Source organism: Vespula pensylvanica, chromosome 16 (assembly GCF_014466175.1).
Source record: "Vespula pensylvanica isolate Volc-1 chromosome 16, ASM1446617v1, whole genome shotgun sequence".
NCBI classification, from domain to species: domain Eukaryota; kingdom Metazoa; phylum Arthropoda; class Insecta; order Hymenoptera; family Vespidae; genus Vespula; species Vespula pensylvanica.
Window position 1 is genome coordinate 3,914,090 of NC_057700.1, and position 17,500 is coordinate 3,931,589.

The following is a 17,500-nucleotide window of genomic DNA, read 5'->3' on the forward strand; positions in this document are numbered from 1 at the left end:
TTTCTTTTTAAATTATTATTACTAAACTCACATTTTGATTGCATCTGAGTTTCGCGTATAAAAAGAAAATTATGAGAATCTTTCGGAAAATTTTTGTTTCAAGGTGATTTCCCTATTATCTCAAATTGAGAAATAGCTTAATCATTAAAAGTATATTCGAATACGAAGTTGACATAGACGGTTTGTCTAAAAAAATCGATACTAAAAGACAAAGGTCATCTAAAATAATAAAGACACGGTCTGTATCCGAATATTATCTATATTCGTATATCGTATATAAGAATACATATATGTATGTGTGTATATATACATATCTATCACACAAACACACACACATATATATATGTATATACATCTCGTTGTTATAAAGGTGTACACTATCATTCATCCGATCGATATAGTTTAGTCTCAATTAATTTAATCATTTCGTATTAATTATCATTCCACGTGTAAAATTGTATAATTGTAGGTATGATTATTATATCTAATTATTGCATAATTATTTATTAACACGTACACATACATATATATATATATATACACACATACGCACGCACACACACACATATATTTTTGTATATCTCCATCGGTACATCATTATATTCAAAAAAGAATTCAAAATAATGTTATTATTATATTTAATTATTACGTAACAAATTATTAAGCAATTTATATATATATATATATTTTTTTTTTCTAACATTTTACATCATACATTTAGAAATATATAACACAAAATTAACTTCGATCTAAATTCATATCGTTCAAGGTCGCCGTAGAAACGTCAGACTTATCTGCGACATTGAAAAATTTCTACGATAAATTACGCAATAGAGGAGAACAAAGGAACAAATTAGAAAGAATTTTTTTCGATATAGTTTTAAATTAATCTTTTCTTTTTTTTTTTTTTTTCATTTTCTTTTTTTAGTGCATACTATTGGCTGTCCGTACGATTCACGTAATACTGCGTTATGTGATTCATCTGTATGACACACGTGGTGCTGGTACATCCTCTCAACGTTCATGGGATAAACGTGGACCTTTGACCTATTACACGGATTTGGCATCAGAACTAACCGCTTTGGCTGTTGATTTCTTTCATCATGTTCATATGTTACTTTGGAGCAACATCTTCCTTAGTATGGCATCATTGGTCATATGTATGCAATTACGTTATCTATTTTACGAGATCCAACGAAGAATCACCAAGCACAGGAATTATCTGGCTGTACTTAGCCACATGGAACAAAAGTATGTTGATATTGATTGATTGATTGATTGATTGATTTATTTACTTATTTACTTAATTCTTTTTTTTTTTTAATTTTTTTTGTGTTTTATCTTTTTTCAATATTCCTTTCCTATTTATTTTTTTCATTATACGACTGGATATCAGTAAATGTTTGAGAAATATAAATCAAATTTTTGAAAGAAAATTATGTAGAAATAACTTTTGTTTATTAATTTATTTATTTATTATTTTATTTATTTTATTTTTTTTTTCGATGTTCTTTCTCTATCTATCTCTTTTATTATACGACTAGATATCAGTAAATGTTTGAGAAATATAAATCAAAATTTTTTAAGTAAAATTATGTAGAAATAAGTTTCGCTTATTTATTTCTTTTTTCTTTTTTTTTTCTATCTATCTATCTATATATCTATCTCTTTCATCATACGAATAGATATAAGCAAATGTTTGAGAAATATAAATCAGACTTTTAATCGAAAATTATATTAGAAATGACTTATTTATTCATATATTTATTTTTTTGCAATGTTAATTTTGAAAGGAAAATTATATGGAAATAATTTGTTTTCTTTCTAATTATTTCTATGTATATATATAAAAAAAAAAAAAAAAAAAAAAGAAAAAGAAGAATAATAATAACGAAAAGAAAGAAGAAAGGAAGTTCTTCATCTCTCTTCTTCCATTTATTATTTATAATTTGATCGATATCTCGAACTGACACTTATTTCAAGAACTGTCACTCTTTATATATAGATTGTCTCTATCCTTTTAATCGTACTTCCTTTCTCCCTTATCTCCTTTGCAGAAATCAAATTACCTGCCAGAGTGATAAATGATCTCTTGAAAACCTTGAGTTTGAATCTACGAGATTCCAATAATTCAATTTTATCCATACAATAACAATGATTTCATTGAAAATAAAATAAATACTCTGCGAAAAAATGTTTTCCCTTTTTATACAATAAAATTATTCTTTATTTATTTATTATTTCTTTTTTCGGATACAATACCTGAATCAAAAAAAGAAAAAAGAAAAAAAAAGAAAATAAAAGAAACTTAGAAATTGTATTTAAAATCCAATCGACGTATCGAATGAATGAAAATAATGATGAAAATTTTAATAAATATCTTTTTACAAATTTTTAGTTATCCAATGGCATCGCAAGACGAATTGGCAAACAATTCAGATAACTGTGCAATTTGTTGGGAGAAAATGGAGACGGCACGTAAGTTACCCTGTGGACATTTGTTCCACAATTCTTGTTTGCAGTCTTGGTTGGAACAGGACACATCTTGTCCTACGTGTAGATTGGCATTGAGTATGCAAGCCAATCATAGAGAGAATACACCCGAATTAGCATTGGAACCGCAAACACCAACAAGAAGAAACGACAATCATTTCTTTCATTTTGATGGATCCAGATATGTTTCTTGGTTACCAAGTTTTTCTGTTGAGGTTTCGCATAGTCGACTTCGTGGTAATATTTTTACAATGGCTCATACTAATTCTCAGATGGATGCAATGGCTAGACAGGTCAGTGTTCAAAAGATCAAAAGAACCAAATTAAAAATTCAAATTGAATTGAATATTTTCGAAAGATTTTTATCTGTTAAATGAGTATACTCGTCGGATTCAAAAATAATACGAAATATCTTGTTGAGTTCATGTTAAGTAATAAAAATTGATTCGTTTTTATTTTTTATTATTTCTTTTTCAATTAATATTTGATATATGTATTTGTAAAGCTTTTTCTTTTTTGTTTCTTTTTTTGTTAAATTAAATTCATATATTATTAATAATTAGATCGTACATATATATATATGTATTTTTTTTTTTTTTTTTTCATATATATACAATAATATTTAAGGAATTTTTTGATTCAAAAAGTGAGTTAGAAAATAACAAATTCGAAGAGATATAAAATATATTTTATATTTTAAATAAATCACACAAATTCTCATTGTACGAACCGATCTTATGCTTTAGAATCTCGCAAAAGTTCACAAAAAGAAATTTATATTAAAATAAAAGAAAAAAGTAATACTAAGAGCAGTTAATCCTTTATAACGCCGTGTAACTTCGAAGTCACTTAATTAAATTTTATACAAATATTTATATTTATCGAAGTATTTTAAATCTTATTCCAATATATTATAATAATATTATATTTGAATATATACCGGGTATTACAAATTTTTAACTCGAAAACAAAATTTTTGAAAAAAAAAAAAAAGTCTGCAGACAAAAATTATAGGATTTCGAGGATGCAATATTATGGCATTTATAGTACTTTTTCTTTTTTTTATTATTTAGTAAAAGATTCGAAGTCATTTTTAAAGCAACTTCGTTTCTTTCTTCTTCATTCTTTAAATACCAACACCTATAATCTTTTATAATGACAAAATACTTTTAATTAAAAAAAAAAAAAAAAAACAAAAAAGACTTTTAAATTAAAATAAGTGAGGAAAAAAAAGGTGAACTTTCGCGAGATATATTTTTTTTTTATTCCAAGCTCGAACGAAATCGGATTATCAAGAGTTAACAACTACCAGTTTGTCAAATAAAGACATTTTTTTTCTTTCTTCTTTTTCTTTTGAAGATAAAAACGAGTTACCTTCGTTTCTGTTTAATCTTTCATTAGGAGTAGCAGCAGGTAGGCAAGGTGGTTATACATGATCGATGAATCCTAATGCAAACGAAATATTTGCAGGTACAACAGCTCTTTCCACATTATCCACGGAACGTGATACTAGAGGATCTGAGAATTACACGATCGATCGAATGGACTATTGAAAACATACTCGACGGAGTGTTGATTTTACCTCATCACTTGATCGAGGAAGCGCAAGCCGAATTTGTTCCGCAAACGCAAACGCAAACGTCCACGGTACACATCCTACCCACTTCGTCGATCCAAAATACGTCGGATCCAAGGCTTGACATACCCGTTGCTGATAGGTACAATTTTTTTGTGGAGTTTCATATTCGAGAGCTTCTTTCTTCATCTTGTTTGTATTATCAATCAATAATAAGAATATTATATATGGGATGTACGAGACCTAAGTGACCTACGTGAAGTTTCTAAAAAGCGATTTTAAAAAATCATATTATTCTTTTTTTTCGATACTACATACGTTGACTTCTTTCTTTCTTTTCTTTTTCTTTCTATCTCGTAAGATTCTACTAGGTAAAATTGAATTATAAAGGTTTAAGAAGTTGGTCTATGGAATAAAAGGAATAATTGTTTTTTTAGAATCACTTTTCAAGAAACTTTTGATCCGTTCTATATATTTATATAAAAAATATATATATATATTTGTATAATATGTATATATATTTTTTAATTATAATTATATTTCTATTGTATCTTATAACAATTATATTTTTTATTATAAATATATATATATATTTTTTTTATTTTAATTATAATTATATTTCAATTATATTTTATAACATAATTTTGTTTCAAACTATAATTATATATATATATATATTTCTATTTTAATTATAATTATATTTCAATTATTTTATAACAATTATATTTTAAATTATAAATATATATATATATATATACATGTATATATATATATATATTTCCATTTTAATTATAATTATATTTCAATTATTTTATAACAATTATATTTTAAACTACAAATAAATAAATATACACACACACACATACATATATACATACATACATACATACATACATACATAGATACAACACACACACACACACACACATACATAAATATATAATTTTATTAACAAAATTGAATTCATCTCTTAGCGGTGAAGAACCATCAAATCTCGGTGGACGTTTCTCTAAATCATCGATCGAAAGAGAACGCATTCTTCAACGTCGAAAGGAACATATGCGTTTGACAGCACGTAGAAGGTATCTCGAGAAATATCGAAAATCGGATGGTGATTCAACTACATCAACCTTATCAATATTATCTTCTTTATCATCATCATCGTCGTCATCATCATCATCAACAAAAACAACCATGACGGCGAAGACGACGATGACGAGTTTGGAAACGGAAAACGACATAGTGATTACCCAGACGATGTCTTAAAAAACCAGCTAACAAACCTAAACGGATTTATCTTTGGAAGCAAATCAAAGTACGGAGATTTATATATTAGCTAACAGCTAAACACTCCGCAAGAGGAAGAGGAAAAGGAAAAGGAAGAGGAAAAGGAAGAGGAAATGGAATAAGAATAAAAAGAACGAGAAGAAAAAGGAAACCTACAAAACAAAACCAAAAAAAAAAAAAACGAAAAAAAAAGGAAAAGAAAAGAAATAAATAAAAAAGAAACAAAAAAAAAAAAGAATTAGTCCTTTCTCCGATTGGAGAGACGCGAGCGAGACGTATGTGTTTGTCTCTCTGTCAAAGGGTCTCGCGCGCGCATGCGCGCGCGTGCACGATCGACCGGAAATTTCTACAAATGGATTCTTCAAGAGATAATTTAGTCTTCTTACGATATATATATATATATATATATATATATATATATATATATACACATATACATATATATGTGTATGTATGTATGTATGTGTATATGTATATGTATATCTCTATATGTATATGAATATGAATTTATTATTTATATAACATTGCTGCTTCTTTGCTGATTGATGAATAATTTGTTGGCTAATTTTCTTTTTCTTTTCTCTCTCTTTCTCTTTCTTATTTTCTTTCTCCATCTTTCTTTCTTTCTTTCTTTCTTTCTTTCTTTTTTTTTATAATTTTTTTTTCAATGGCAGGAAGCGTGCAAATATATGCAAAATATATTGAGAAAGACGAGAGCACCTTGCCAATGATTGAATGATGAATTATGTATATCGAGAGAAGAGATAAGAGGAATCGACGGAACAGATCGTTGGTGTATTCTCTAATCCGAGATTAGAATGATGTTTTCCTTGATTATTATAAGGTCCTTGAAATCATTGAGATCGCGGCGAGATTAATTTTAGGCGGTCTTTATTATCTACGCACGTACACTTCATGAAATGGTACTTTTAAACTTAACGATTGATATATATATATATATATATATATATATATATATATATGTACATACGTGTGTGTGTGTATGTGTGTACATTTATAATTGTCGAGAAATTATAATTCTTTTTCTTCTTTTTTTTTTTTTTTTCTTTTCGTTCATTCGTTTGTTTGTTCGAAGATCGAAAGTATCATAAGTAGAATATGTTTAATAAGACAGCATTTAGGGGGTAATGTTCCATGCGCTTGAAATACAGATCAGAGAGATTATATATGTAGCTTATATACTCGCTTTCAAATATGATCGTCTTTACATGTTTCAAATAATACTTTATTATTCATCATTCTCTCTAGCTTCTTCTTATTCTGAAACTCGTTAAAAAGTGACAAAAAAATGCTGCATGTCAATACGCTTTTCGATGTTTTTCTTAGATCAATTTGAAAAGATTTATTAATGTCAACAAATATATATATATATACATACATATGTGTGTATGCATATATATATATAAATAAAATAAAAAATATATATATATATTGTGATTCATGTACATACATATGTGTGTATATATACACGTACATCACATACATACATATATATGTTTGTTGTATACATGTTTACGAATTTGATCGGTATCAAAATATATTTTGTGCGAACGACGATGACGGCCGCTATAGAAAGTCCAATATTTTCGGAATATGTGAAGATGAGTTTAAGATAAGAAATGTCAAAATTACGTCCATTATTAATTAGGCTTTGTAAATTAGAAAAAAGAAAAACAATATAAACATTCGCTTTTCGACTCCGCGTTTCAAAGATCGCTCGTAAAGTAACTCTTTCCATTTTCTTTTTTCTTTTCTTTTTTTATTTTCATTTTCAATTTTACTCGTAATTATCATTTTCATTATCGTTATTATTTCTTTCTTTCAAACTTTATTGAAATAAATTGTGCAACATATATAACATATATGCATATAAATATATATATATATATGTATGTATGTATATATGTATGTATGTATTAAGAATAACTCGACGCGTAAAATTACATAAATTTTATACATTAGATACGGTCTATTTTTTTTTTTTTTTCCTTTAAGGATGATTTCTTGTTTATTTCATTTTATTTTATTTTGATTTGTCTTCGTCCACTCTTTCTTTCATAAATTCATTTCTTATTATACTCGTATCATTAATCGTAATTTAAATAATCCCGTGCCAATATGATCCGTAATGAGCAAAAGAAGTTTGCTGCAACCAGAGAAATGTTTTATCGAGATGAATGATTTTATTCAACTTTCTACTAAATAACATGCGTTATTATAATCTCGCGTGAAGATCATTATCTCGTTTGTAAGAGGAAGAAAAAAACAATAATGAAAACAGATAATGAAAAAAGAGGAGAAATATTTATCGATATGCGAATGAAAGTGAGTTTTAAGCTGTTGATAAAATGGTCAAATCGAAGATCGAATGAGTCGTTTGCTTTTCACCGATTACTATATACGTATTACATATTGTTATTCTACATCGAGAGAATAAATTCGATCGACAGATCGAATGTTAGTAACATATTGAATTGTGTAAAAGACACAAACATACAAACACACACACATACACAAACACATATACATACGCTTTATTATTACTAATTGTTTCATATTATATACTCGAAGCATCGCTATAGTTATCGGTCGATCGAAAGCTTTGCATAATATATAATCCGTATTACTATGTTTTAGTTTATATTTCGATTTTCGTTCTACGTTTTTACATATACAAATATATTAGGCGTTGTACTTGAAAATTAATAGTGCAGTTTGCGTATTAAGAAAAAAGAAAAAAAAAAAAAAAAGAAAAAATCCCAAATAATAAAAAAAAAAAAACGAAAAAAAAATCAAACAAAAAAAAAACAAATTGAATTCACACTAAGGAGCAAAATATGCAGATTGTTCGTTAACTTCATATTTGACAAACACAATTTTATTTTAAGTTATATGTACATGTAAAACTTACATACACGTACACACACTCACATTATATATATATATATATATATATATACACATACACACACACAGACAGACACATAACACAAAACACCTTGAAAAGACTTTTCTTGTTTTGATGAAGTATTTCGCAAATTTTATGACTTTTAGTTTATTTATTCTTATATTGAAAAAAAAAAGGAAAAAAAAAACCCTTACTTTTGTTATAACTACATATTACGTTAACAACGAATCATAACTTGAGTTTCCTTGGCTGCTTATGTGATATAATTAAACTTCTTATAGATACACACTTACATTTATACGTATGGTCAAAGATATATAACGTGTATGTCTGTATGATATTCATACATTGTTTAATAACTGGCTTTAAACTCATACGAATAGAATATTATTTTAAGTTATAGCAGTGTCCATTCTTATATACCATGTGGTTTTATTTTTATTTTTATTCTTATTAAAGATGCTATTTATTTTATAGTTTTTAAGTCACCCGTAGGTAGGAAATAAGATATAAACATGTTGTGAAGAAACAACTTTTTGTGTATGGCAATTCGCCAGATGAAATTTTAGCATTTCCACTTTAGCTTTTAGTATTAAATCAGAGATAATGAAATTACACATTTAAAAGCTTTGAAAATTGTTTCCGTTCATCGAATAAATAAGATATTTAGTTGACAGAAAAAGTAATCAATTTCTTTGCCATATATTTGGATATTTACTATTTGATAGTTTATATTTTGTAAGATATTCATGTTAATTTATTTATAAATGTATTTCTAAAAGCAACGATTTGTACTCTTGCACCATATGATTTTTCTCAAAAATATGAAACATCTTTAACAGTGTAAGAACGATCCTTTCGTATATGTGAAACTTATGCACTTACGCGATAGAGATTCCCCTTTAATGTCATTGTAAATATGAGTTTAAAATATGTATTAAAGTTAGAAACATAAAGTTTCCTGTCCCCCAAAGAAGGTTGTATGAAAAATAAGACAAATAAAATGTATTATAGATTGTCGTAGTTATACATTGTTTGTCTTTAGCATAAAACGAGGAGAAAAGGAAACAAATCGAATGAATTTCTTTCAAACGATTTATTTATTTTTTACACACACATATATATATATATATATATTTTTATTTTTTCTTAAAACTTTTTTCTATGACAAATATATGTTACATTGAATTAGAGCAAATCAAAATGAGTTACTAGTCTTTGCAATATGTTTTGTAATATATAAAAGTGCGAGCTTCTTCATTAATCATTACTGATTATTTATCGATTAAGCTGATATAAATTATTAGGAAAAGAATATTTCTATCAACCAATGAAGTTCATAACGACGATGTGAAGTATTATATGAGCAAAGATAAAGTCAGCGAATCCTCTCTCCGGACTTATTCCATAGAATTGACTTTTGTTTTGTGGATTCACTTGTAATCGAAGACAAACTGCAAGAAAGGTTAGTTACAATAATCTGATTGATTTGTATATACAAAAAATCAATTTAATAATTAGTATTAATCATACCTCCTAAAATGAAACAAGAGACACAAGATATAAAGCCACTTAGAAAACTATTGAATGGAAAAGTGCCAACAAGACAGCAATACACAAACTGTATAACACCCGTCAAAAACACATACAGTAAATAAGCATCAATAATTTTGAGCTTTTTCGGTGTACTTTTCGTATACTCCTGAAAAAACTTTCTAATCACTGTAATTATCGACATTTTTACGCTATTTTTATTTTCTTTTTTCCTTTTTCTATTATTTCAAACAAAATATCCTGACAAAAATGATAACCTCTCTCGCGTTTATGCGTGGCAGGAACCGGTAGCCTTTAACGTTATCCAGATGGAGACACTATCGTTTGCGCGGAAACAAGATGTCAAATTTTACGCGCTAAATTCAAACATTTATTACGAATTAATTTATTTATTAGAAACCCCAATTATATTTTTCAAACATATTTCATAAAGATACGATAATAAAATATGGTTGTGTGTTTAATTTTTCCAAAGAAAAAAAAAAAAAAAAAGGGAAAAAGATAGATCATTTCATTGCTTGTCCTAAAATGTCTCGAAATACATGTATGTAAAATATTTCGTTTTTAAGATACTTGTACACAACTTTTAATTTCCTAATTAAATCGATTTTTTCTTTTTCTTTCTTTTCTTTCTTGTTTATTATTATTATTATTATTATTATTATTATTATTATTATATCATTATTATTATTATTATTATTATTATTATTATTATTATTATTATTATTATTATATCATTATTATTATTATTATGGTTATTATTATTATTATCATTATTATTATTATTATAATTATTATTTTTTTTTTTTGTAATCAGAAAGAACAAAAAATTATCTGAGCGTGTTGATTCAGTTCTATTGTTACACCCTTAGTTATCTTACTTTGTCACTTATTTTCGGTGCACTTTTATTCGAAGAATTATTGCGCAAAAGATGTTTAGGTGCTATCGTATCGTAAGCAGATATTATCTTTTTCTTAACAAATATTGGCATCGAAGTTACAATTTTGTCGACTTCCCTTTGCGACTCTACTTTTTCCATGGTAAATTTACAACGATTAAATGCATTTCGATTTATGGTGCTGGATTCTGAAGTACGTGGTCGAGATTTGTTTACCGAGGACGTTGATGAGATCGTGTTTGTATCAGTCTGAGTTACCTGAAACAAAAATAATGAAAGCGTTATATTTTAAGAGGTACGAGAATGATAAAAACAAAAAGAAAAAAGGAAGGAAAAGAAAAGAAAAAAAAAGAAAAATGTATAACAAAGGAATAAACGAAGAAAACGGAAGAATAAATTAAAAGAGAAAAAAAAAAAAAAAAAGAAAAAATCTATCGATGCATATATAACAAGTTAATGTGCGTGGGCGTTTATAAAAATATTTGAACATGTGTTCGTTATCAATAATAGAAATAATTCAACATGTATCTACATATATATACATATATGCATGACACGTACAAATAAAAAAAATGTTATCTCTTTAAAGAGGAGTATAAAAAATATTTGAACGATTTAACGCGCACACCTATAAAAATACAGAATACAGATAATATCAGATAAATAATTACGGAATGCGTCGAACGTCTTTGTTGTCGAATAGTTTCTCTCTTCTCACGTATTTCAGACCATCTCTTTATGGGATTACGATGTACCACGTCGGATTGAGGACAACTGGAAGATGCTTGAGAAAAAGAAATTCTCGAAGAGGTAGGCAATAAACGGATATTCGTTTGACGAACGGCCAATCTGCTCGTTTGCTTCTGTTCATTACTGAGGGATGGAAAGAGAGAGAGAGAGAGAAAAGTAGAGAGAAAAGAAAAAAGAGAGAAAGAGATAGAGAAAGAAATAAAGAGAAAAGGGTAGAAAAGAGAAGAAGAGAGAAGAGAAACGTATAAAGGTTTCTTTTTATTCCTTAATATATCATTCGATTGATCATTGATTGCTCTCTATTACCTTTTGTCGGAATACTTGTTGTGCATTGGTATCGCGTGTTCAATGAATTCATTCTTCTTAAAAACTTGCGGTTGCTGTGTATTCGCCGATGGTAGAACGGTTTTGCAAACCGTACAGGACGTATTCGAAGTTTTCTGAAGCTTCCAAGAATTTTTAACTTCGCCGAAGGACACGCTTTTGTTCTCCCAACATTTCTTATTCTCTTTGAATGGAGTTACTGCAGTAACATATCCGGTTGATTTCTCTTCGGATTTTGCATATGGTGAATATCTCGATGGTGCTTTGTAGGTCGTCGTTTCACCGGTTGCGGTTCTATTGTGAAATAATAATTATATTAACGAAAACGTCAACTTTTTCATTTTATTTCAATATTTTGTTTCATTATTTTCCTTCTCCTTCTTTTTTCTGTTTTTTATTATGTTTCTTTTTTCTTTTTTTTTTTTTTTACTTTTTATCTCATAGAATACGATTGTTTCACGTACTGCGGGGGTATATATCTGAGCAATGAGAGTGATCCTGTGTGACGTGCGTACAAAGCAGCAGCTTGACGTGCCTTGTGAGATCTAAACGTAAGAAAATTTTTATGACATCGATTTTGTACGATCGAGTTTCACAAAAAAAAAAAAATAAATAAATAAATAAATAAATAAAAAATGCCACCGCTAAAGTACTCGCAGCCAATGATTGTGCGAATAAAGAAAAACAAAGAAAAAAAAAAAAAACGAAAAAGGGAAAAGGAAATAAAAAGGATAAGAAACATTAGCAACTTTCTTCCATTCAACGAGAAAGGATACTTTGGTGTCTTTCGAACAAAATTTTGTTTCCCTTTTTTTTCTTTTATAACGACTTAAACGAAGAGATTAAAAAATAAAGAAAGAAGAGAGAAAGAGAGAGAGAGAGAGAGAGAGAAATGAAGAAGAATAAATCGATGGAGCGACGTTCTCGCGACGACGTAGGCGGATTAACGGTCCTCCGACGAAGAGAAATAAATGCAATTTAAAGTTTACGGTGAATGGTTCCATTCCTTATGACTCTCGTACTTGATATTATACATGCCGCCTATTTCGCCGTACTTTCGTCGAATAATTTCCATCTCGATCGTGTTCCTATCCAGGTGAGTCATTTTGGATATCTCAGCGATTATCTAGAACAGTGGAAATTCATAGACCATGCGTCACTATATTCTCTACATATGTACGATTATACGCGCGTGCGTTTGTGTGTGTGTATGTGTGTGTGTCTGTGTCATTTTATTTATTTTATTATAGAATCAAACCATTAAAATGTAGATATTATATATTTCAAAATTCTATTATATATTTCAGATTTATATGTATTTCGAATGATATTAGGATATATATATATATGTGTGTGTGTGTGTGTGTGTGTGTGTATAATTGCTATTAATCGTAATACATGTATTTTTCTTCGTATTCAATCCGTTCCCATTCGATCCGATCCGATTTGATCCGAACCGAGTCGAACATCGGTTCTATCTCGTCTGTGATAAAGGGAAGGGCTTGTTTCACTCTATTTTGTATTTTTTATTTAAAATTTACGAACGTCTCTTTGGTTCTCAAGATAAATTTCAATTCAAGTAAAAAATTGTAATTCTTTTTCTCTAATTCATGACGAGTATGCAGCACGTTCTGATACAACAAAAAGGCAGCAAATAAAAAATAACAAAAAAAGAAAAAATGAAAGATCGTCGTCACTCGTGTCACGTCAAGTGTATACTCGTCGAGTTATGTAAATACGACTTTAACAGGTCAGATATAATAAATATTAACTTAGCGTTCAAGCTTGTTAATTTTGTTATTGGAAATATCGTTATTTAACTTTGTTATTTGAAATATTATCGTAAAATTATCGTTAAAGGGGAGAAAAAATGGAAGAAATGGATTACCGTTTTTTGATCGTTCACGTCTAAATCAGCTTCACTGGCAATTCTTGATACATTTCTAAGCTTGCACACGATCCAAGGATGATGGCAGAGTTCCTGGATCGTAATCCTTTTATGTGGAACGGGCGTGAGCAATCTGTTAATCAGATTCTTGCAATCATTCGACATCCTCGACATGTTTTTCATCTGGAGGGCCGTTAAACCCCGGTTTATTTGAGCCATTAACCTTCGTCGACGTTCCTCCGATGACGTCTGTTCGTCGCAAGGACTTAAAAAGGGCAGCCGACCAGTCATCATTCCGTATAAGACGACGCCACTGCTCGATATTCGATTTGAAATCTTATTCTTTATAGTCATTAACATACAAATGAACAATATAACTCTTTCTCGAATCTAATTTACTTTTAAACAATTTCCATTAGAATTTTGTTCCTTTTTTCTCTTCTTTTTTTGTTTTGTTTTTCTCTAACATTCTTACTATGAATCTTTAAATACGTAATTGCGTACGTTATCATAATGAGTTATATCCGATCGTTTTTATAAACGAGTGAAATAAGGAGAAATAATATTCTTTAGATCTTTCAAATTTACGATTAGGTTGTAATATATCGCGACTCTGTTGCGCCTGAAAGATAGGCAATACTTCGTACTACAACGTCGATAAGTATATCTACGTGGGAATCCTGTCGATAAGGAAGTTGTTCAAGTTCTTTTATTAGTTTGCAATAGCACGCTTACACGATAAGTTGCATATTACACGGGGTACAAGTATGAAGCGGTTGCCTATATTTAGGCGCAACATTGAATATTTTATATTTTTAAAATGATTCTAATATAAAATCTTTTAAAGTCGAATTTTAACCAATTATAAATTATAATCTATATTTAACAGTTGATATATATGAATGGGTTTCAATTTTTAATAAGATCTTTTTCTCCTTTTGCAATAATAATGACTTTATGAAAATGGTCACGTTTATTCGAGAAGAGTAAATTTATCTTTTTCATCGAAAATTTTTCCTTACAGACTCCAAAGATCGACCTCGGGTCCATATTTTTTACCGACGACGAAAAGCTCTGGTGCTGCATATTCGGGCGAGCCACAATGCGTTTTCAAAGGATCCTCGCTATCGTAGATATTACTCAATCCAAAATCTATTCGAAAGAAACAGATAATTATTTTCATATAAAGACAATTTTCTTTTCGATGATTAATAATATTATTGATTGTTTTTTTTATTATTCGCTTACCAACTATTTTGATTTGGTCTTTGCGCGTATCTTGCAGCATTATGTTTTCCATCTTTAAATCGCTGAAAATAAAATTGATTGAATAAAGGATTATTTAAGTTGGAATAAAATTATTTAAATGTAATCGTTATTATTTACGTAAAATGAAACTTTTTATATAACAAACATATTTCACGTTGATTTAGGTATATGGAATTCTATATCGTGTAGTAAAGTAGAAAACTGCTTTACCGACAATTACTTTGCGTTTTCTTTTACAATTCGAAGTATATTAATTCAATAATATAATATAAAATAAAACATTATTCTCTCTCTCTCTCTCTCTCTGTTTCTCTAATTTTAAAAATAAACAACTATTCGAAATATATCATTATTATTCTTTTTATATATAAAGTAATTGTTATAAATATAATTTACTAAATTTAATATAATTAAAATCAATATTTCAATACTAAACGATTAAAAATTATTATAAATAAATATTCGAAATATACATACATATATATATATATATATATATACACATATCGCTTATAAAAAAAAATATATGTATATAATCATTATTATTTTATCATCTTTCATTCGTGATAAATAAAAGATATCCAACACTTTCTCTCTCTCTCTCTCTCTCTCTCTCTCTCTCTCTCTCTCTCTCTCGCTCTATATATATATTTATATAACTAACGTATTAAACTCACACAGAACAACAATCTTTCGGTTCGTACACCTCACGGCCCTGATCTTAGCGCACCAAGCTTTATTTGTTCGTTTATACGGTCACTCGTGATGCGTTCGAAGACCTTGCAGCAAGTCGCAATGGAGGATGAAAAGAAAGGATATAAATCGAAGAGTACGATGCGATATCAAGCTTGGCCTCGGGTGTTTATTCGATCGGAGAAAAATAAGATGCAACGAATTCTTCCGAAGAAAATGATCAAGCAGGGATCGCGTTAAATGGAATCGTTAAGTCTTCGTTTCGAGGCGCGAGGGGAATGCAGTTTTCGTTAGCGATTTAACGATTTAAAATGAGAGATCGATCGAAAGAGAAGCTGTCAACGAGTGTAACGACTCGACTGGTTTTCGAGTGTGTTCAAAGTCGTCGTCGTCGTCGTTCTGGTCATCGTTCTGGTCGTCGTTCGTAGCAAAGACCTCCAAGAAAAAGCAAGAAAGAGAGAAAGAGAAAGAAAGAGAGAGAGAGAGAGAGAGAGAGAGAGAGACCTTGAAACGCATCATTAAAATCGCATTCGCCGACCGAAGCACCGAGCAACGCACAACACTTTGGGTTCTCGCTAATAAGTAATAAAAGAGGATGTTCTCGCGTAGAACACGTGCCCCCTCCGCCATGCTGCCGCTGCGGCCGCCATCGTCTTTCCCTCCCGGGCAAAGATCTTTCGAGATTCGATAGTGTCGGTTGTTGCGTCGTGGACCACATTTTTTACACCCACACGATTCGAACTCTCTTCTTCTTCAAACAAGAGAAAAACCCAAGTAAAAAGAGAGAAACGAATAAAGAGAAAAAGAAGTATCATCCTTTTTAATCGCTACAACGTCGGCATCGTATAACTTTCCAAACTAAATAAATTTCTAATAGCAACGATTTATTCCTCACGATTAACAGATCATCAATTATTCGTTAATATAATGATCACGGATAGAACAAATTATTACTATCAAAAGGACGAAAAAAAAAAAAAAAAGAAGAAGAAGAGAAAAAAAAGAAGGAAAAGGAAAAGGAAGAAAAGAAAAGTTTTATTGGTGCAACGATCGATCGATTGATCGAGCAATCGATCGATCCGTCGTTCGATCGATCTATATACCGATCTATCGATATAGTAAAAGAAAAGGACGCGGAGGAGTTTGTTCTTGAGAGGGCGAAAGCGAGACTCCCAGGCCAATGCTGGGACTCTCGAACGATGCACTCTTCTGCATCCTTGGCGGCAGGATAATAGTTGAAACGACCCTGAAACCGAGGCCACGGTTGTTCGTTGGCCTGGACGATTATATTTCTTTTCCAGCTTCGAACTTCTCTCTTTCTCTTTCTCTCTCTCTCTCTCTCTCTCTCTTTCTCTCTCTCTCTCTCTCTCTCTTTCTCATAGTATGGGAACGACGTACCAGGTTAGCCGCGACACGAGAGTTTAAAGGCACGCGTGTGCCTACCAGACTTTTTGATACATAATATTACGCGTTCGTGTTGGATTATAACGATTGTTATCGTCTAAACCGTTCGTCCGCCTACTCTTCTTATATACTACATGTAAGTATATATATTCTCTTTATTCTCTTTATTTTCTCTCTTTTTCTTTCTCTTCCTATTTCTCTGTTCTCTTTCCTTTCATTTTGTTTTGTTTTGTTTGTAATGAACATTTATGTGTAATATAATAATTTTATTATATAAATATATAGAAATATATATATATATATTTGTTTATATATATGTATATTATATACTTGTTTTTTTTATCAACTCTTTCTCTCTCTTATTCTCTCTCTCTCTCTCTCTCTCTCTCTAGTTCTCTTTTCTCTTTTATCTTGTTTTCTTATTTATTATATCA

General features: G+C 29.3%; 3 protein-coding genes across 6 annotated transcripts in view; 1 reads left to right on the plus strand and 2 right to left on the minus strand.

Moving 5' to 3' along the window:
- LOC122634944 (E3 ubiquitin-protein ligase AMFR-like) overlaps nucleotides 1-6,699 on the plus strand; it is a 43,466-nt gene extending 36,767 nt beyond the window's left edge. For 2 of the 3 annotated variants that reach the window (XM_043824492.1, XM_043824493.1), the window contains exons 6-9: nucleotides 929-1,251; nucleotides 2,399-2,786; nucleotides 3,964-4,211; nucleotides 5,044-6,699. In XM_043824492.1, coding sequence (XP_043680427.1) covers nucleotides 929-1,251; nucleotides 2,399-2,786; nucleotides 3,964-4,211; nucleotides 5,044-5,335 — 1,251 coding nt within the window. In that variant the 3' untranslated portion in view covers nucleotides 5,336-6,699. The remainder of the gene's footprint in view (nucleotides 1-928; nucleotides 1,252-2,398; nucleotides 2,787-3,963; nucleotides 4,212-5,043) is intronic. The other variant, XM_043824494.1, reaches the window with a different exon arrangement.
- A 2,016-nt stretch (nucleotides 6,700-8,715) lies between these two features.
- Nucleotides 8,716-10,145, minus strand: LOC122634829 (dolichyl-diphosphooligosaccharide--protein glycosyltransferase subunit DAD1). Its single transcript, XM_043824171.1, has 2 exons — nucleotides 9,819-10,145; nucleotides 8,716-9,739 (listed from the first exon to the last, which is right to left on the minus strand). Exons 1-2 carry the CDS (start codon nucleotides 10,021-10,023, stop codon nucleotides 9,609-9,611), a joined length of 336 nt encoding a protein of 111 aa, XP_043680106.1. The 5' UTR covers nucleotides 10,024-10,145; the 3' UTR covers nucleotides 8,716-9,608.
- A 467-nt stretch (nucleotides 10,146-10,612) lies between these two features.
- The window catches only part of LOC122634855 (MAP/microtubule affinity-regulating kinase 3-like), a 352,311-nt gene continuing 345,423 nt past the window's right edge, over nucleotides 10,613-17,500 (minus strand). The window contains exons 4-11 of one of the 2 annotated variants that reach the window (XM_043824214.1): nucleotides 14,949-15,010; nucleotides 14,723-14,852; nucleotides 13,701-14,013; nucleotides 12,835-12,938; nucleotides 12,277-12,357; nucleotides 11,795-12,106; nucleotides 11,410-11,611; nucleotides 10,613-10,996 (exon numbers count right to left, since the gene is read on the minus strand). In XM_043824214.1, the coding sequence (XP_043680149.1) occupies nucleotides 10,712-10,996; nucleotides 11,410-11,611; nucleotides 11,795-12,106; nucleotides 12,277-12,357; nucleotides 12,835-12,938; nucleotides 13,701-14,013; nucleotides 14,723-14,852; nucleotides 14,949-15,010 (1,489 nt within the window). In that variant the 3' untranslated portion in view covers nucleotides 10,613-10,711. The remainder of the gene's footprint in view (nucleotides 10,997-11,409; nucleotides 11,612-11,794; nucleotides 12,107-12,276; nucleotides 12,358-12,834; nucleotides 12,939-13,700; nucleotides 14,014-14,722; nucleotides 14,853-14,948; nucleotides 15,011-17,500) is intronic. The other variant, XM_043824215.1, reaches the window with a different exon arrangement.